Here is a 20,439-nt window from a genome sequence, read left to right as displayed (position 1 = left end):
TACTGTAACTTTTTAACTTTATAAACTTTTTAATTTTTTAACTTTTTGACTCTTTTGTATTAACAGGTAGCTTAAAACAAAACACATTGTAGAGTTGTACAAAAATATTTTCTTTCTTTATACCCTTATTCTATAAGCTTTTTTCTATTTTAAAAATTTTTATTTTTATTTTTTACTTTTTAAACTTTTTTGTTAAAAACAAAGACACAAACATATGCATTAGCCTAGGCCTACAAGGATCGAGATCATCGATATCACTTCCTTCCACTTCCACAGCTTGTCCCATTGGGAGTTCTTCAAGGGCAGTAACACACATCGAGCTGTCGTCTCCTTTTGTAACAATGACTTCTTCTGGAATACCTCCTGAAGGACCAGCCTGAGGCTCTTCTTGAGGAGGTGTCACTCTTTTCAGAAAAAAGCCCATGGTGGTTTGCTTGGTTTGTTTGTTCCTTTCATCATAGATTTGCTTGTAAGCAGACAATGCACCATGAACGTTCCTCTCTATTAATGAAAACCTTTTGGTGTTGGGGTCTATGTTTTCAGACTTTGGAAGGAGCTTGTTGAAGTCTGCAAACCTTCTGCTAAATCCTCTACTATGAATTTTCTGGGGGGTTCTTCCTCTTTTTCCCTCTTCTGCAGTTTCCTTTTCTCTTGCCTCATCTTCGGCTATGTGTTTCTGTCCCTGTCCCAACAATTCCTCATTAGTCAATTCCTCAGGAACCACCTCTAGGAGCTTCTCAATTTCATCCTCATCCACATCCAGGCTAAAGTTGTTTGCCATCTCAACCATAGCCTTGTTGAATTTGCAACCTCCTCATCCTTGGCAAATCCTTTGAAGTCATGGATGAACTTCTTGAGTGTCTTCTTCCAAATGCCATTCATACACTCCTTGGTGACATTACTGTAAGCCCAATCAACATTCTTGATACAGTTATAGATGTTGTAATCCTTCCAGAATTGCATTAGTTTCTTCTCAAGGTCTTCCTCAGTTGCAGCAATAGCCTGGGCAAAGGTCCTCCTCAGGTAGTAGGTTTAAAAGCTGCTATAACTCTTTGATCCATTAGTTGGATCAAAGGGGTGGTGTTTGGAGGGAGAATTACCATTTTGATATTGGTATGAAGATCACCAATAAAAGAAGGATGTCTAGGAGCATTATCAACAATAAGCAAAATCTTGAAAGGTATGTTATTCTCCCAACAGTACTTCTCCATTTCACTGGCATGGCAATTCAGGAGGGCATCTTGGAAGAGGAGCTGGGTCATTTTCCTTATTATTGCTCCTGTGGGTTGTCATGGATTCTTATTGCTACTCTAGTACATTAGCAGTGTGTGCTTATTGATACCCTTGAAAGCCCTGGGGTTCTCACTGTGCCAGATCTAAAGAGTTTCAATTTGTAGCCTGTAACATTGACCCTAGCAAGACTGTTATACTGTCCTTAAAAGCCCTGAAACCTGGCATTGACTTGTCCTCCTTATGGATGAAAGCCTTTAAGGCATCTGTTTCCAGAATAGGGAGTTTTCATCCATATTGAATATTTGGTCTGGCAAGTAATATTCCTCCACAATTAGGTTATCCAGAGTTTCCAAAAATTCTTCTGCTGCCTTCACATCAGCACTCACAGACTCACCACTCATTTTCACAGTATGTAATGAATAACAATTTTTGAATCATATAAACTACCCAGAGCTAGCAGTAAATTCAGCGTTGTAGTCAAGTCTAGTCTTCTCTTTCAACGTAGCAAGAAATCCTTTTGTTTTGGCCATGACTGTCATGGTACTGAGAAGGATACATTTCTGTGTCTAGTCTTCAATCCAGGTCATTAGAAGTCTCTCCATGTCTGATATAGGTCCTTCTTGAATTTTTGTTAGTCTCATTACCTTCCACGAAGCAGATCCTTTAACAGCTTCTATCACTTTGTTCTTGTTCTTCAAGATCACAGCTGTGGTGGAATGGGACATGCCTGACTGACGAGCAATAACCACCACTGATTTTCCACCTTCATAGTCCTTAATCACTTTTAATTTTGTTTCCAGGTCAATCACTCTACGTGGCCTCTTACTGGCAACATTAGCAGTGGATTTTGTATGCTTAGGGGCCATGATGAAGAAAACAACATGAGAGTAAATCAAGTTTAAGAGAAAATGATGCAATTAAGAGATGTGGTAAACACAAGATATATGAGGCTTACCGCTGGCTTAACACAGCATGTTGTTTTACAGTCAACTTTTTTTAGTAAGTACAAAGAGTACACTCTAAAATAACAGTAAAAAGTATAGTATAGTAAATACATAAACCAATAACATAGTCATTTATTATCATATTAAGTATTATGTACTGTACATAATTGTATGTGCTATACTTTTATACTACTGGCATCACAGGTGGTTTGTTTACACCAGCATCATCACAAACACGTGAGTAATGCCTTGCACCATGACTTTACAATGGCTACGACATCACTAGGCAGTAGGAATTTTTCAGCTCTATTATAATCTTATGGGGTCACCCTCATGTATGTGATCTGTTGTTGACCAAAATGTCATTATGTGGTGCATGCCTGTACTTTAAGGACAGCCCATTTTGGGGGAACTACTAATCAGGCCCAGGGAGACATCAAACTTGTTTTCAGATGCAACTAAAAGTGACAGATTAGGAAGAAGCAAAAGGGTCCAGAGAAGGAAAGGAGATGAATAAATGCAGATATGGGTGGCTCAGAAATAAGCAAGAGACACTGTGCCCCAACTGGCAAATACCTTAATCATCACTGTTAAGAGTCTGGGGTTGGCTCTGCAATTGTTACAGAAATGGAATGGAGCAGACCTAGTCTTTCAATATCTTAATACCAGATGAGATAAGGAAAGGAATTCATAGGTTTAGATGATTTTATGTTCTGAAAAACAAAGGGAATTAAAGAAAAATTGGGTCAATATAGGGTCCTTTGCGTCTCACCCATTTCTTCTCTAACTGGTCTCCCACACCACCCCAGAGCCATTCTGTTCATTGATTCATACTGTGATTCAACAAGCATTCATACACATACACACACAAGAATCTATTGACACTTACTGTGTACAAGACACTGTTCTTATATTAAGGATATTATAAAATGACGAATGTCATGGTTCCTGAACTTTAGAAGTTTACAATCAGAATAGGTAGAGGAAACAGTCATAAATGAAGCAGTCGTGGGACAATGTGAGTTACTGGAGTTACTGTACGGGAGATGATCACCCCTGCTTGGCAACCTGCAGGTGTCTTGCCAGGTCGCTCCCCTCTTGTCAACAAGAGCACTTCAGACCTTTCTCTTATCCTACAAACTGCCAGTCGTGCTGCCCACCCCTCTTGCAAGTAGGAGGCAAGATAAACAAAATAAAACCACACAGCAGACCCTCCCTGGACCTCTCACTAGCGGACATGGACATAATCATGAGCCGTCTGGTGAAAAGGCAGGAGCTGCCCTCACTCCATCTCTCATCTTCCTCCCAACTATGCTTTAGGTCATGAAATTCCTCCCTTACCTCAGCCTTCTCAAGAATTTCCATTAATGTGTGTTCCTTAGCATACTCAATTTTTTTCTCTCAACTAGATTCTTCTCACAGGTTTTGAACATGCTTATTTTAAACTCCTTTCTTGATCCCAAATCCTTCTGCAGCTACTCTCTTGTCTCTTTCCTCCTCTTTGCAGCCAAACTTCTCAGCAGTCATCTCTTTTTTCTACTTTCTGCTCACTCCTCATCTTACCTGATCTGTGCAAAGTTGACATGGGACACTGTTCACTTCTTCTTGAAACATATTCTCTCTTTCCTTTCCTTTCTTAGCACCATATTCTCTTGGTTTTCTTTCTATCTTTTTAGTTGTTTCTTTCTTCTCTCTTTTTTTTTTTTTTTTTTTTTTTTTTGAGACTAATCGGCCCCTAGCTGGCCATTAAATGTTGGGGTTCTTCAAGGCTTGTTCCCAGGCTTTCCCTTCTTATACCATCTTGTCACCCTGGGCAGTCTCAGCCATGTTAAGAATTTTAATCACCACCTATATCTAGGTGCTTCCTAAATCTATAACTGGAGCCCAGATCTCCCGTGTGAAATTCAGAGCTGTGTATCCATTTTCTTTCTTGTCATCTTCACTTATGATCTCTATCTTAATGAAAGGCATCCCCATCATCTAGAAGCAAACCAAAACCTAGGAGTCACTCCAGACACCTTCCACTCTCTCATTTAGTCTCCAAGTCTTATCAGGTTTATCTCCTAAATCAAATAGTCTGTTCACCTTTCACCACATTCGCTTTCTCCTGCCAGGGGCCATGACTCTCTCCTGGACTACACAGTGAATTTCTACTTCAACCTATTCCCTCATGCAGAAACCTTTGAAAAATAGAACCTTGATTACATCGCCTCCCACTAATATACTTCTTATTGATTTCAGGAAAAAGACCAATGCACTTCCCTGGACCACAGTGTATTCTTCCTCTACATACTTTTACAGCCTCCTCACAAATCATGCTTCGCTTATTCTCTATACTCTGGCCATACTTGATTACTCCCTCCTGCCAGCAAACTTTTGCTTTTCCTGTGTCCTCTTCCTAGAATGTTCTCCCCATATACCTCCTGCATCAGTTAACTATTGTCCTTCAGATCCCAGCTCAATTGAAACTATGTAGTGGTGGTCCTCCCTCACTCTCAGACTCAGGCATATGCTCTTATCATTCAGGCTTATAGCCAAGTATGCCCCTCGTTATTTTATCTTCCATAGTTTTCATTGCGCATTCATCTGTGTGATACTTTGATTAAAAGTCATCTGCCCTCCTGATATGGTAAGCTCCCTGAAGCTGTGTCTGATTTTGGTTTCTACCAGTCCCCATGTTATATGTTCATTAATATTCCTTTAGTGCCTAATGCTTTTGCTTTCTTTCATGATCCTAATACTGCCCATTTGAGGGCTTAATGAAAAGCAGACACACTATACACTCTCCAGACATTTGGAATGGGGTCAAGCCAGCGTAGGTCTTACACACATTTTTGAAAAATACATTAGGTTAATGAGATGAATATTAAATGAGGCTTACTGAAGGTGGGTAGGATTCCAAGAGTCAGAGAAGCAAAGGAAGGGCATCCAAGACAGGAGTGGCAGCATGAACAAATGTTTGAGGGGGTAGGGGAAAAACTGAACATTGTCTGTTCACTAAGATAGAAGGGGTCTGCATGGATCCACAAACCAGATGTGGGGCAGAGCTCAAGATGGCCAGAAAGAAGGTAGTTGTGAAAGAGTTGATTCTGAAGAGCGCCTGAGCACTACTGTATTATAGAGGTGGTTCTGAAAGCAAGAAAAGCAAGATGTCTGAAATAGTTGTAGTTTACTATCCCACTCTCATTAGTTCCAGGCACTAATGAGTAACAAGTTCATTACTCTTGTTACAATGGATTCAGTCTTTATTGTCCTTTCCTCCTTGGCATTTTTGACCTGGGCGTCTTGCCTGTGCCAAGCTTCAGAATGGTCCTGTATCACTCTTCACTTGATGTGAGGGTGACTTCAGATGCTCTGGCCTCCTGCCCAGGACTTACACTATGGCTTCCATTGTTTAGGGCTTTCTTTTCATGATAGTTCTCAGGGTTCATCTTTTTGATGTTTGGACGCAATCCCTCTCGTAATTCTCAGTTCTCACTCCCATGGTTCTGGCTTCCTCTTTTGCTTTGGTGAGAAATTGTCCTCCAGCCCCTGATGCTTTTGCCAGGATAACTAAAGGAAAATTGTTTCTACACTCACAACACTTCTGACATCAAATGTGTGGGTTTTCCACACCAAGTAGTTCTCCAATTCTCTGTGAACACCAACTGCGTGTCCTACAATTTTACTCAATTCTGACACTAAATACCCAGAGTTAGCGCAGACCCTATAGGTTAAAGGCTCAGTCCCACAACACTTCCTCACCTTCAGACATCAATCAAAGTAGTGGGTGCCCAAGATACCCAAACTTCTGTTTGACTTAACTACAAAGTTGGGGGTTCCTATGACCCCCTCCCCAGGTTTGATAATTTGTTGGAATGACTCACAGAACTCAGGGAAACAGTTTACTTACTATTACTGGTTTATTATGAAGGCTACAACTCAGGAACAGCCAAATGGAAAAGATACATAGGGTAAGCATGTGGGAAGGGAGGCAGAGCTTCCATGCCCTCTCCATGTGTGCCACTCTCCCAGCACTTCCATGCGTTCATCAACGTGGAAGCTCTCTGAACCCCATTGTTTAGGTTTTTATAGAGGTTTTATTGTGAAGGCATGGTTGATTAAATCTCTGGCCATTGATGAGTTACTCAATCTCTAGTCCTTCTGCCCTCCCTGAAAGTGGCATGGTGGAGCTGAAAGTTCCAACCTTCTCAGCATGCGTTGGTACTTCTGGTGACCAGCCCCTCATCCTGAAGCTATCTCAGTCCCCCAGTCACCAGTCACCTCATTGGTATACCAAAAAGACACTCTCATCACTTCAGAGATTCCAAGGATCTTAGAATCAGGAACCAGGAACTAAGACCAAATATTATAACAAAAGATACTCCTATCATTCCTATCACTCAGGAAATTACAAGGGTTTTATGAGCTCCGTGCCAGAAACTGGGGGCAAAGACCAAATGTGTGTTTCTTACTTTGTCACAATAACAGTGGAAAGAGTGGAGAACACATATACATTCAGATACACCTGTGCTTTCAGGAGCTCCTAGTTAAATAACTAGCCCCCTAGCCCGCCACCGCCTGTAAAATCTCCAGACAGAAGCTTCAGAATTAGACAGCCAGGACCTCTGAAGAAATATTGGAAACAAAATCAATTCAAATTGAATGGCTATTCAAGCAGCAAGGCTAGTCAGGCAGGCACAAAAGGGGTATGTCCATGAGGGCAAACAATGAACAACTAAGCATCAAGATCTAAGGCATCACTCAATTTGCTCAGAATTGGGTGAATGTCTGTTCTTTAGCCCAGTCCTGGACCTCTGCTTGGCCGAAGATGAGGTAGAAGACCAGGCCTGATATGTTAATAGCAGCTGAAAGCAAGAAGACATTTCTCCAACCAAACTCTGAGTCCTGGAGGCAGGAAACTACAAGTTATTAATGGTCTTCAAGTTCTTATCCTTCCTGGTTCAGAAAGGCTCTGGCACCAAGTCCTACTGCCCCCACCCCCAACTCTGCTCCAGCCTCTGTGGGCTTCCTGATTGTTCCGGGAATATGTAGGTATATTTCAGGTGCACTGGCCTTTCCTTCTGCTAGAATGTTCCTCCCCCCAGATAGCCATTTGTCTCACTCCCTTACTTGCTTCCAGTCCTTGCTTAAATGTTACTTTTCCCATGAGTCCTTCATTGACTACCCTATTTAAGATTGAAATCCCACACCTTCTTATGTGCTCTATTCTCCTCTCCTGCTTTATTCTTCTCTTAGCACTTACCACCATTCAATATACTGTATATTTTACTTATTTCATTAGCATTCTATCAGTTTCTTTCCTACAATATAGGTTTCACAAGGGCAGAGATTTTGATTTGTTTTATTCACTTAAACAGTGCATGACACATGCTAATGTTCAGTACATTTTGTTTAATGAATGAACGGAGGAACGAACGAATGAATGAATGAATGACAAGGGAAACAAGGTCAATTTGAGAATTTCCATTTTAAACAATCATTTCTTGACAGTGTGTTAGTCAGTGACTGGAAGGGAATTGAAACTTCAAAAGAGAAAGGACTTGATGTCAGAAAGAATACCCTTTCTTTGTTATCTTCCATTCATTTTCCTGACTTACTGGTGGAAAATCACAGGAACTTAAAGAATGATATTCATATGAATGTCATATACATCTTTCTTCACATAAAGTCTATATCAATGAGATTCTTAGGAAATGCTCAAGTTATCAGATGAATTTGTTTATTCTGACAACTTTAAATGCATCTCTCAGGATGGAAGGCTCACAAATGTAAAAACACCATGCAAGCAATACTGGTCAAAGGAATTTCTGCATTAACCACTGATGTAAGGTGCAAATTGCTCCTTCACTCTGTCATTCACTCAACACCTCTCTCATTCATTCTGTAAATATTTGTTGGGTTCCTACATAGGGCAACCAACTCTTTCTAGATTGTCTGGAACTTTCAAGGTTTTGGCATTGAAATTCCCACATCCCAGGAAACCCCTCAGTCCCAGGTAAACCAGAAAGGTTGGCCACTCTATATCTTACAAAAAATGCCATGAATATTGATAGAAAATTTGATGATTAGCATGAGAAATTCATCTTCTAAGAACTCATAAAACATAGACTCATAAAATTGAGCATTCTCCCTCACTCCATACCCCAAACATGCGGTAATTTCCCTGTGTGAGCTGAGCCTAGGGTGAAAATGACAGCATGTGGGGTGCTCGGGACCCTTGAGCTTCAAATTCAGCCACATTGAGGAGGGAACAAAAATACCCTTAGTCTGACTTCTACTGTGTGACCTCTATAGGTTTCTCTTATGAATATTTTCATAACATTCATAACAACATAACAATATTTTCACAACATTTTACCTTACCTGACTGAGGAAAATTCCAGTAACAGTGGGAGAGATGGCTCCTGATATAAGAGAAAAGACCTGCGATAGTCCCCTGAGAAAGCCAACATACCTGAAAGAGAGAAAGAAAGAAAAATATTCCAAAGTACGCAAAAGGTTCATCTCAGCTGATCTGTTGCAACTCAGTGCTTATCTCTGAGGATGCCTGGAGTTGTGCTGACCCTTAGTCAGACCTGAGTGAAATGTACTGACTAGTGATTAGTATAATCCCATGCTAAGTCTGAGACTTCCAAGGGATAACCTGTAGTAACTTGTCAATATTGTTTATACAAAATATACAGATTGATGGTTTGCACCTAGTTTATGTTCTCTTGGTTTCTGCTATGGAGCCTGATGTTGCAGCCTTGTCTTGGGGTATAAAAGACCCCTCACTGAATGAGACATTGGCTTCCCTGAGACCAAGGTACCTCCCATGTATATTGGTGATTCATTATCTGAAGATGAAGTGTGTTGATTATGACAGGACCCTGAGAGCTCAGTTTGGAGTTGCGGTCATCTCTGATATTTGCCTGTATCAGAGGTAAATGTTTCCCCTGCTCTTCTATGTCCATTACCTTTATTAAAGCTTTACATGAGCATGGCCTGTAGTTTCATGAGTCCTTTCAGTGATCCAGCCCCCTGTAACTGCTGCATTCCCCAACGGAAAGAGATTGGTGTGGGTCTCCCCTAGTTGAGCTGTGAGTGTGGCCACTGACTACTCCTGTTTTCACCTGGAAAAACTAAGTTCACAATGATTGACCAGCTTTGCATCCCTTCCAGTAATTATTTGGATCCAGGGCTGGTGCTGACATTTCCTGTGACCTCTTGCACGTGTCACTCACATTTTACCTATGCGTCAGCATAGGTCTAGGGCTGCTGGACCTGAACTGAGCTTCTGTAAGGATGAGGCAAAGGGATCCTACCGAGGAGCAATATCCAAGATGTTAACAAGTGATCCTGCTTCACAGAGGCTGCTGAAGGCAGAAGACAGTACCAAGAAGGCCATGGTGGTGATGTGGCTGGAACTGACCGAGGGCAGAGACACGCAGAGCAAAGATGAGAAGATAACCCCTGGAGCAGAAGGACAAACAGAGTGAATAGGAGGCTGACCTGAGCTTCCCCATGTACCAGTGTAACCACCTTGGTTCTTACCCACTGCAGTGAAGAGTTTCCTGATCGTGATGAGTCGGAGGATTTTTCTGGAGAGGAGAAAATCTGCCAATAGACCTCCAAGGATAATGCACATAGAGCCAACAACAAATGGCAGGGCTGACAGGATCCCACTCTGAGGACCAGAGATGAGATGAGATATGTGCTTTACCACATCACCATGATAGTGAGTGACCCCTGGATAGATTGTCTACATCTATGGCATTTTTGTGTGTGTGTCTGTGTAAGGAAGATAAGCTCTGAGCTAACATCCGATACCAATCCTCTTCTTTTTGCTGAGGAAGATTGGCCCTGGACTAACATCTGTGCCCATCTTCCTCTACTTTATGTGGGATGCCGCCACAGCATGGCTTGACAAGCGGTGCATCCGTCTGCGCCCAGGGATCTGAACCTGCGAAACCTAGGCCACTGAAGGGGAGCACAGGAACTTAACTACTACACCACTGGCCCGGCCCCTATGGCATTTTTTAATATACACATCACTTTTAATACAAAGTCTATGTTGAATGAGCCAATATAATTTTAGTGCCTGGGGAAAAATATGCATGTAGTTCAATTTGCAAAAAAAAAAAAAACGGACTAATGCTCTCTTCATATATAAAGATCACCTGGAAATAGATATTAAAGAGAGCAAATCCAGTAGAAAAATAGGCAAAGGGTATTAACAATTTATAGAAAAGGAAAAAAAAGTGATTCCTAGACATATTAAAAGGTACCCCAACTCATAATTATAAAACTACTGTGAAATACCGTTTTTCATGGATCAAATCAGCAAAAATCCAAAAGGTTTTGACATGATTTGTAATGATGCTGTGAGGAATCAGGTACTTGCAAATATTATTAGTGCCCTATGGAGGGCAATTTGACAATAAATATATAAGTTTATACTGAATTTACCTTTGACTCAGATATGCAGAAATTCACCCTGCAGAAATAGTTGCACAAATGTATGACAAATGAACAAGGTTTTCACTGCAGCACTGATCAAAGATTGGAAACAACCCAAATGTCACCCAGTAAGGTTCTCATGTACTAATATGAAGAGATCCCATGGTATAGTATATAAAGAATAGCAGCATAAACAGCATACGTTCTGGGGGGAAAAAAAAGTTGGGGTAAATAAGAATATACATTTGTGTATGCTTGCATTGTCATAAAGAAACAATGGAAGAAATACACAAGAAATTAATAAAAAAGAGTATTAGGTATATGGAGAGGGCAGGGAGAACAGGGTAGACTGGGGACAGGAATGGGAGTAAGATTTTTCACTCTTCACTTTTTTATATAGTTTTATATAGTTTTTAAAATGTTGAACCCTTGTATTATCAATTCAACCTCTAAATTAAAATGCTATTAAAGAAAATGCAAGGAAAAGGAGACCATCCTTTGTTGCATGTAATCCAAACAATGGAAAAGATTTAACTGTCACCTGGTCCAAGCTGTTCATTTTATGGATGAGAAAACCAAGGCCATCAAGGTTATGTGACTTAGTGAGAAAATACTCTGAGAGCAATGGGAGTCTAGGTCTCTTGACTTCCCAAGCTGGGAAAGTCTACTCTCTGGTCTCAACTTTTCTTTCCAATCATTCTCCCATCCTCCTCCTTGGCCTCCGAGGGTGGAGAGCCCACCTGGCCTCACATCAGTGACATCACTCCCAACAGCCAGCCTCAGGCTGTCTATCTCTCAGCACTGGAGTCCTACTTCTCTGGATGTCCTGTACCCTGATTCCCTGGCCTGAGGTTCTGGTTTCATTGTCTGCTTCTGGCTCTTCTTCTCCTTTGGGAAGACCCATAGCCACTCTATCCTTGGGCTTTCTGATCTCAGTACCTCTAGCCTGTTTGCATGCATGCACCCCATACTCTGACCTCTGCTAAGAAGGTCAGATCTCTGTTGGCCAGTTAGCATGTTTTCACCAGAGAAGCCCAGTCAACACGAGAACACTGCTTTTTTAGTACAAAGGGCAAAAATGTAATGGTATTTCAACGACCTTGTGAACTGTCACTAGCAGACTTTGAAATCTGATACACTCTTTGCCACTTTTAAGACATCCATCCTGTAGGAATCGAAAGGCTCCTGTCAGCCGATCAGAGCATCTGTTCATTTTGTGAAAAATCAAAGAGCTGTACACATGTGTGCACTTTTCTCTATATATGACATACTTGAATAAAATGCTTATTTAAAAGAACATTACCCACAAGTTTTTGATATGTCTTATTTGGGACTTTATATCCTATTAATAATGTCTTATTTTCAGCATACATTGTTTATGCTTCTCTGTCACAGCCTTCTCAAAGGCAGAATTTGTTTTGTTAATGCTTTATTGTTTATGCTGCAGAGTGTCTTGTTTATAAACATTGATTGGACTGAACATAAAATTTTTACATTGATTCCTTAAAAAATATGACATTCTGTGAATGTCAAGCTGACCGAGAACCGTAGCAGTCTGCCCCAATAAGCAGTAGGCCACACTGAGATGAATCAAAATTCAAGTGAAACGTGTTGCATTTCCTTCATGAAGGTCTTGAACTTAATCCTCTGATTTTGTGACCAGATGATTATATGATGGAGCATTTAAATGAAAGAACAGATTGAGCTCTCTCTGTACTTACATCTCTGAGGTTAGCTTGAAGTACAGTGTTGATGTATGTTGGTATATACGCCATCAAGATATGAAAAAGCCAGAATTCACTGAAATAAGAGACTAAAATGCCCCAAAGTGGTAGAGATTTGATCATAGCCATAACGGGAAGAGACCAGTCTGCCGAACAGTCCTGGAAGAAAGCACATATCAATATCCCCTCCATCAGAAGACAAGGGCTTTTCTCTACTGCACTCTTCACCTCTGAGACATACAGACAGAAGTAGGGAAATGGCAGAGGAGTTCCTCAATGCACCTGTTGAGCCAGTGAACACACGATGTAGTCCCTCTCACCAGTGCTGATAAACGGATGATTCACGGGGTCATCATAAACAAGAGGAAACCAGAGAAAAGAACAGGCACAGCCAATTCCACCTAGGAAGAGGATCTAGTTAGCACAGGAATGGAGTTCTTTCAGTTTGACTCTGCCCTGAGATGATTCCTAGGGTTGACAGAATGACTGTCCCCAATACTCCACTCATCCCTGCATCTATACCCTTGTGTGGCCCTATCATAGGTGGAGGGTACTTCCCCGCCACTTGACTTTGGCTTTGGCCGTGTAACTTGCTTTTGCCAAAGTCTAGGCCTTATGCAGCACTGCGTTTTTTTTTGCTTTTTGTGTTTTTTTGGTGAGGAAGTTTGGCTCTGAGCTAACATCTGTGCCCATCTTCCTCTATTTTGTATGTGGGATGCCGCCACAGCATGGCTTGATGAGTGGTGCATAGGTCTGCATCTGGAATTCAAACTTGCGAACCCCAGGCCACCAAAGCAGAGCATGCAAACTTAACCATGAGTCCACCAGGCCGGCTCCACACTGCATTTTTTTACTTGTCCTCTTGGGTCTCAGCCATTGGCATGGGAAGAACTTGCTCCAGCTAACCCACTGTCCAAGGCAGATAAGAGACACAGAGAGCAGAGCTGCCCAGCTGTCCCACAGAATTAAGAGAATAAATTGTTGTTTTAAACAACTGAGTTTTGGGAGGCTTTGAAATGCACCATTATTAAGGCTATAGCTCATTGTTAAAAGTCATTAGTGTGTTTGTTCCACGTGCTTGAAAACGCCCTCGCTGTTGAAGTACCAGTTGGCATCCTTTCTGCTAGTCATGCTTCTGCAAAGTTCCTTTCATCATTAAACCTTTCCATATCTATCTCTGGCACTTAAGAGTTAGCAGCAGTACATATGTGCGACTGATTACCCAGACAATTTCTAGACATGAAATGAAATTAATTCTTAGCAAAGGAATTTTCTCTAATATATACATTATTACAGTGTTGGACAATGCAACATTATTAGTATTGAGTGGAAATACGATTCTTCTTAAAATTCCCTTTTTAGAATCTTAAGAAAGTCTTAAGAGTTTTCTTCACTTGCTAGCTTGTTTTTTACACCTTCTTTCACCAATGTAGAGCAGCCATCATACACCAGGCAGTTTGATAAATTTTGAGAATATAAGAATATAAAGACACAACTTTTTTTTTTTTTAATGAGGAAGATTAGCCCTGAGCTAACACCTGTTGCCAATCCTCCTCTCTTTGCTGAGGAAGATTGGCCCTGAGCTAACAGCCGTGCCCATCTTCCTCTACTTCATATGTGGGATTCCTGCCACAGCATGGCTTGATGAACAGTGCTTGAGTCTGTGCCCGGGATCTGAACCAGCAAACCCCAGGCCTCTGAAGCAGAGCACGCTAACCCAACCACTACGCCACAGGGCCAGCCACCTAAAGACACAATTTTGCCACCAAGGAACTTAAAATCAGGTGGGGAGGAATAGATACGAAAATTAACACTGTTGCACACTGAGAATGGATTATGTTAACATTGGTTCAACAAATATTTAGTGAGTTCCTATCTTACTTATACTGCTTACTGTTTCTCAAATTCATGAGCATGGTGAGCCTCTCTCATTGCTTGAATAATTTTTGTAACCTGCCCTTTTGAAGTTCCCATGACAGAGCCTTTGAAGGTTGATGTACTGTAATAATCAATCTTCATACATTTTTTTTCTTCTAGTGAATATATTGACCTAGTGTTATGTTACAGGAACACTTGATCTAAAGGGTATTATTCTGTAATGAAAACACTTACTGGGACTTACTGGTCCCACTGGAATCAGGTGGTTTACAGATGGGATTTCAGAGAATGTTTTAGAAATCAAATAAACACAAACATTAGCTGAAAGTAGCTGAGCAGATCCCAACCAAGGCTAGGTGAAGGCAAAATTGTGAAGTAGTAGAATATTGCCTCCAGAACAGTTCACGTGTCTTTGGAATCTTGTGACATGTTTCTGTGTGTTATGTCCACTCTTGAGCCTTATCTGGTCTGCTCTGTCCTGCAGCCTCTACTGGTTGATTCTCTCCTCCAATCAGTATTTTACTTATGACTAGGTCACATTTGCACAATTTTCTGGTTGTAGTGATAATGGGAGAAATTTAAAAGAATGTATTAAAAAATAAGCATAACTAAAAATATAATCTCACCAAGATAATGTTTTCAACATCTTATGAAAGAAATCCCTCTGGGGTCCCTTGTGGGTTCAATTTAGAAGCAGGAAGGAATATAGTGATAGCTTTAAAGTCATCAGGTTATCCTAGCTACACACTCAGACTACTGAAACTTAAATGTCGTTTTGCAAGATTCACAACATGACTGGCTCTGAACATTATCAACCTTAGTTATATAAATATCCATATCTGTTAGGATTTGGTTAACCATAGATGAGTTGCACCACAGAAATCATGCCCAGCATTCTCTGTCGTAAAACAAAATTCTGAGATTTGAAAAGCACAAACTCACCAAAGATATAGAAGATATAAGGCCATCCTATGGTCTGGCAGAGGAGACCACCGATGAGGAGGATGACAAAGGACCCCACCACCGATCCTAAACAGAAAATGTGAGGGTGTCCTGGGTGAGAGGGTCAGGTTTGGGACTCTGTGTGCTTCCTACAGATTAACTCCTTCACAAAGCTGAGTTGCACAGTAATTAGTCTACTTCTGTCTCAAATTTCCCTATGTGTGACATGAAAATAATTATATATAGCTGAGTTATAAGATTGTTCTGAGGCTAAAATGAAATTAATATGTACAAAGCACTTGCAATAATGCTTGATGCACAGTAAACATTCAATTATGATCAAGAAAGATAGTAGAAGGTAGGGCTTTAGAGCAAGCAGACAGAGTAGTTGGATGTAAGGTCTTGCTTCTGTTGACAGGCCATTGCAGAATACTCTTGGTGGTACACGTAAGATGACGATTTGGGTATCAATTACCTGACATTGCAATGGTGACGAGTTGACTCCTTTCCAGTGGGGGAGCCCATTTGACCCAAATTGAATACTGACTTGTGGTTACCATAACCTGAAAAAAAATGTTCCATTCTGGACTACCTGGGGTCGTTTTGGAACCTGTATTCCCCTCACACTAGAAAATCTCTTGGTACCTGGGCTATGCCTTGGACAATCCGAAGCACAATGAGCAAGGTCACTCCAGCATCAGTTGCCAGTGGAATGAAGAGGGTCAGGACTGAGGAAATAAACATACCAGCACCAACCAAGTACTTGGCTCCAAATACTCCAGCCACATAGCCACTAGGGATTGGGGCTAAGAAGGAGCCATAGTTGAGGGAACTGAGGATGATTCCCTGGATTTCAGGACTCCAGTCATACATAGGAGCCTAGATGACAAAGAGAATCTTACTGTTTATCTTTGGCTAGAGAGTTGACAATTTTTATTGTGAAGACTTGAGAGGCAAAAAAATAATTGGCAGTTTTCTTTCCTTTTATCTCTCTCCAATTCCTCCAATCTACCAATTTCATCAAGAAAACCTAAATATATGCTCAACGTACTCTTTCCCCCAACACAATTTCCCCAGTTACACAATTAACTGACCAATTAAAAAATAAGAGAGCCTGTAAAGAAAGAAAGCCTATAAAGAAGAAAGCATCATAGGCAAGGTAATAGAAAAATACATGAAGGAAGAAAGAGAAAGCAGACATAAATCTGTGAAACTTATTTTGTGATGATTTTCATCATTGTAGAGGAAGAATTTATGTCCACTAAATGATAAAATCTGTTTCCTTCATTCTATCATGGTCCCTGGTTACATTTACAGACACTAAGTAGGGATATAATCTCCTTAGATACATACTATGTTCTTGTGTAATCGAATTCCTTGAATATAGTAGATGCTTAATAAATAACCCTTTAGGGCAAACCATTTGAGTCAAAGAAAAGGTCTGGAGTCTCATTAAACTTACCACTGCCTTAAATTCCTTTAAAGTTTCCTTCCAGTTGTCCTGGGAGTCAGTGGGAGGCCTTTCTGTTGAGGCATTGGGCGAGCTGAGCAGGGCTGTGTTGTTCACCATCGCTGGGATGGCAATGCTCAAGTTCATTTGTTGGGTGAGAATCAAAAAATTACAGATATGCAAGATGAAGGCCAGCCCATGTCGGACTGAACAAAAGCCTGAGATGAGAGAGCACAGAAAGTCTTATAATCAGGGTGCTTTTCTCTCATGCTTCTTAAGTCTGGAAGAGGGAGAAGATTGCAGTTTGTCTGTGGAGCAGAAATATAGAGAGAGCAGACGTTGCTCTGTAGATGTCTGACGGACACCTTTTCCCCTGGGAAGTGAGGGGACCAATAACTCCCTCAGAACTATTACTCAAGCTGATACTTGAAGGATGTGTGGAATTGGCCAGAGCTAGCATTAGGAAAGAGTTTTCCAGGCAGGGCCCTGGGATGAGCTGATGAGAGTAGGAATGGAAAGAGGTGGATTTAGAGAAAGAATTGGTTGGAAGCAGTGGTTGACTGGATATGGATAGTACGAGAGAGAAGTTGTTGGAAATGACTCTCAAGTGCCCTGCTTGGGCAGCTGGGATGGCTTTCAGTGCCATTTTTTGTGTGTGTGTGTGTGAGGAAGATCAGCCCTGAGCTAACATCTACCAATCCTCCTCTTTTTGCTGAGGAAGACTGGCCCTGGGCTAACATCCGTGCCCATCTTCCTCCACTTTACATGGGACACCGCCACAGCATGGCTTGCCAAGCGGTGCCCGGGATCCGAACTGGCGAACCCCAGGCCGCTGCAGCGGAGGGCACGCACTTAACCACTTGCGCCACCAGGCTGGCCCCTCAGTGCCATTTTTAACAGAAGAACATAGCAGATTAATATGTTTGGGGGCTGGGAGGAGATAAGACTTGAAAAGTAGCCTGAGCTAAATTATAGAAGTAGTTAAACTTCATCTTGATACTGTAATCTACACTTGCACAAAATTTGCCAGGGATACATGGGAGCTCTGGGGTTATCCCTGAGGTTGTTGAGTCCAGATATATTAGTTTGACAACAGCTGGAAGGATTGATTGACTATCTATGTAGAGAAATCCCAGAGGTATAATATGTGATCACTGTCCTCAAGGCACGTGGGTGCCCCATTTCTTGGCTTCTGCAAGGGGGTAAACGCAGTGGGAGTGGCCAGCACTGTTTTCCGTGGTCTAGTTATACCCCTGTTAAGCTCCAGGAGTCAACAGACAAATTCTCACCTTTGGTTTAACTCTGGGAGCATTTAGTAGAGACTTTCTCCTCCCCCATTCACAAAACTCTACTTTGGAATTTTGGTCAATATCATAATGATACAGCAGATTAAATTAAGTGGGATTGCCACATTTACTATATTGCCTTCTCCCAGCCAAGAACAGGAATGCCTCCCCATGTGTTCAAGTCTTTTTCTCTGTCCCAAGGTGGAATTTTATAGTTATCTTCAGTTAAGTCCCACACAAGTTTCTTAAAGTACTTTTTATTGTTTCCATAACTGAGTCCTTTTCCCTATCATTTCACCTGTATTTGCTCTTGGCTTTAGACAAAAAAAAATAAACAAACACATACACACATTATGTACAAATAATGGAAAAAGTAGGTGATTATTTTTGCCATTTGTAACATACGTTTCATTTTCTTGGGCAATTTTATTCACTGGCATTTTCAAAACAATGTTAAATAGGAATGGTGAGAGTGGGCACTCCTGCCATATCTGAATTGACTGGGAACGCTTCTCACATTACACCATTAGATATGCTGCTGGTTGTTGGTGGGACTTGTACTTTTATTGTAGTAAGCTATCCTATTCCTATTTTTTATTATTTTTATGGATATAAAATGGAGTTTTATGGAAATAAGATGGAGTTTCATCAAATGTATTTTAATGCTGGAGTCAGACTCTTGGATCCTACCTGCTCTGTTTACAGCTATGTGTTCTTAGGCAAGTTACTGAGCTCTCCATGGCCTCAGTATTTCACCTGTAAAATGGGGTTAATAACAGAGCCTAACTCAAGATGTTTTGATGAGAATTGAATAAGTTTATGTAAGTTCATTATAATTATTATTTAATGATATTTTATTACCCTTACATTCTTGGAATGATCTCTTCTTAATAGGCTGTTTTAATGAAAACACATGATTTATTTTGCTTATATTTTAGCTAGAATTTTATAGTAGCATATATAATTGAGCTTAATTTGTAATTTTGGGAGGTTTTTTGGTGAGGAAGACTCACCCTGAACTAACATCCATTGCCAATCTTCCTCTTTTTTTTTTCCGCCTTGAGGAAGATTAGCCCTGAGCTAACATCTGCACCAGTCTTCCTCTATTTTGTATGTGGGTTGCTGCCACAGCATGGCTGACAAGTGGTATAAGTTCGCACTCAGGATACAAACCCGCGAACCCAGGCTGTCAGAGTGCACCAAACCCAACCACTATGCCACGGGGCCGGCCCCCTAATTTATAGTTTTTGATTGTGTGTGTCTGTGTGTTATTTTTGCCATGCTAGCTTTGTAAAGAAAGGAAGTTTTAAGCTTTCCATCTCAATCTATGATTTGAAGTATTTTAGGTAGTCATTTTCTTTTTTTCTTAATAAATTTATTATTTTAGAACAGTTTCAGACTTAACAGAATTATTGAGTTCCTATGTACCTCATACCCACTTTCCCCTATTATTAATATCTTATATTAGTATAGTACATTTGTCACAATTAATAAACCTACATTGATGTATTATTATTAACTAAAGTCTGTACTTTATTCAGACTTCTTAATTTTTACCTAATGTCTTTTTTCTGTTCCAGAATCTCATTCAGGATACCATAGTATATTTTATTGTCATGTCTCCTTGGGTTCCTTTTGCCTATGATGGTTTCTCAAACTTTCTTTGTTTTTGATGACCTTGACAATTTTGGAGAGTACCTGTAAGGTATTTTGTAGAATGTTTATTAATTGGAATTTGTCTGATGTTTTTCTTATGATTAGAATGAGGTAATGTGTTTTTGAGAGGAAGACCATATAGGTGAACTGCCCTTCTCATCACATTATCTCAAGGGTGCATACTATGAGCATGATTTATCACTGCCGATATTCGCACTGATCACCCGGCATGAGGAAGTGTTTGTCAGGTTTCTCCACTGTAAAGTCACTCTTTTTTTCTCCCTTTCCATACTGTGCTCTGGAAGAAGTCACAAGCACAGTCCACACTTAAGAAGTGAGGAGATATGCTTTGCTTTCTTAAAGTGAATATTTACATAATTTGGATTTCTTCTGCACAGGATGCATAGGCACTTTCTGAGGGTGTTATGCTAAGTGACATAAGGCAGACAGAGAAAGACACCATATGATTCCACTCATATGTGGAAGAGAAACAAGCAGACAGACACATAGACAGGGAGAACACATTGGTGGTTACCAGAGGGGAAGGAGGTGGAGAGGGGGCAAAGGGGCTAAAGCGGCACATATGGATGGTGATGGTTAAAAACTAGACTATTGGTGGTGGACACGATGCAGTCTATACAGAAGCTGAAAGATGATAATGTACACCTGAAATTTACACAATGTTATAAACCAATATGACCTCAATAAAATAATTTTTTAAAAAACCTCACAGAATTTTTCTTCTACTGAAACTACCAGGATATAATTTGTTTGTTTATTTTAAAAGGGATAACGTTTTGACAACTTTCTCCATTTTTTTACATGTTTACATGTTTTTTGACATGTATAATTTTAATTTTTTTATTTTCTTTATTGAAATTTAT

The 20,439-nt window shown here is 40.6% G+C and overlaps 1 protein-coding gene across 1 annotated transcript; it reads right to left on the bottom strand.

The window, feature by feature from the left end:
- Window positions 1–6,916: 6,916 nt before the first annotated feature.
- Window positions 6,917–16,775, bottom strand: SLC17A4 (solute carrier family 17 member 4). Its single transcript, XM_014788705.2, is given in 11 exon segments — window positions 6,917–6,955; window positions 6,957–7,064; window positions 8,544–8,634; window positions 9,485–9,632; window positions 9,714–9,846; window positions 12,341–12,502; window positions 12,626–12,744; window positions 15,164–15,250; window positions 15,639–15,726; window positions 15,809–16,042; window positions 16,626–16,775. Coding segments are annotated over 11 exon segments (1,344 nt in total). The 5' UTR covers window positions 16,761–16,775.
- Between the last annotated feature and the right edge of the window lie 3,664 nt (window positions 16,776–20,439).

This window comes from Ceratotherium simum, chromosome 13 (genome assembly GCF_057802395.1).
Source record: "Ceratotherium simum simum isolate JZ-2026a chromosome 13, ASM5780239v1, whole genome shotgun sequence".
In the NCBI taxonomy this organism is placed as follows: Eukaryota; Metazoa; Chordata; class Mammalia; order Perissodactyla; family Rhinocerotidae; genus Ceratotherium; species Ceratotherium simum.
Note: the sequence above shows the minus strand (reverse complement) of the source record. Positions and strands in the feature narration are given on the sequence as shown.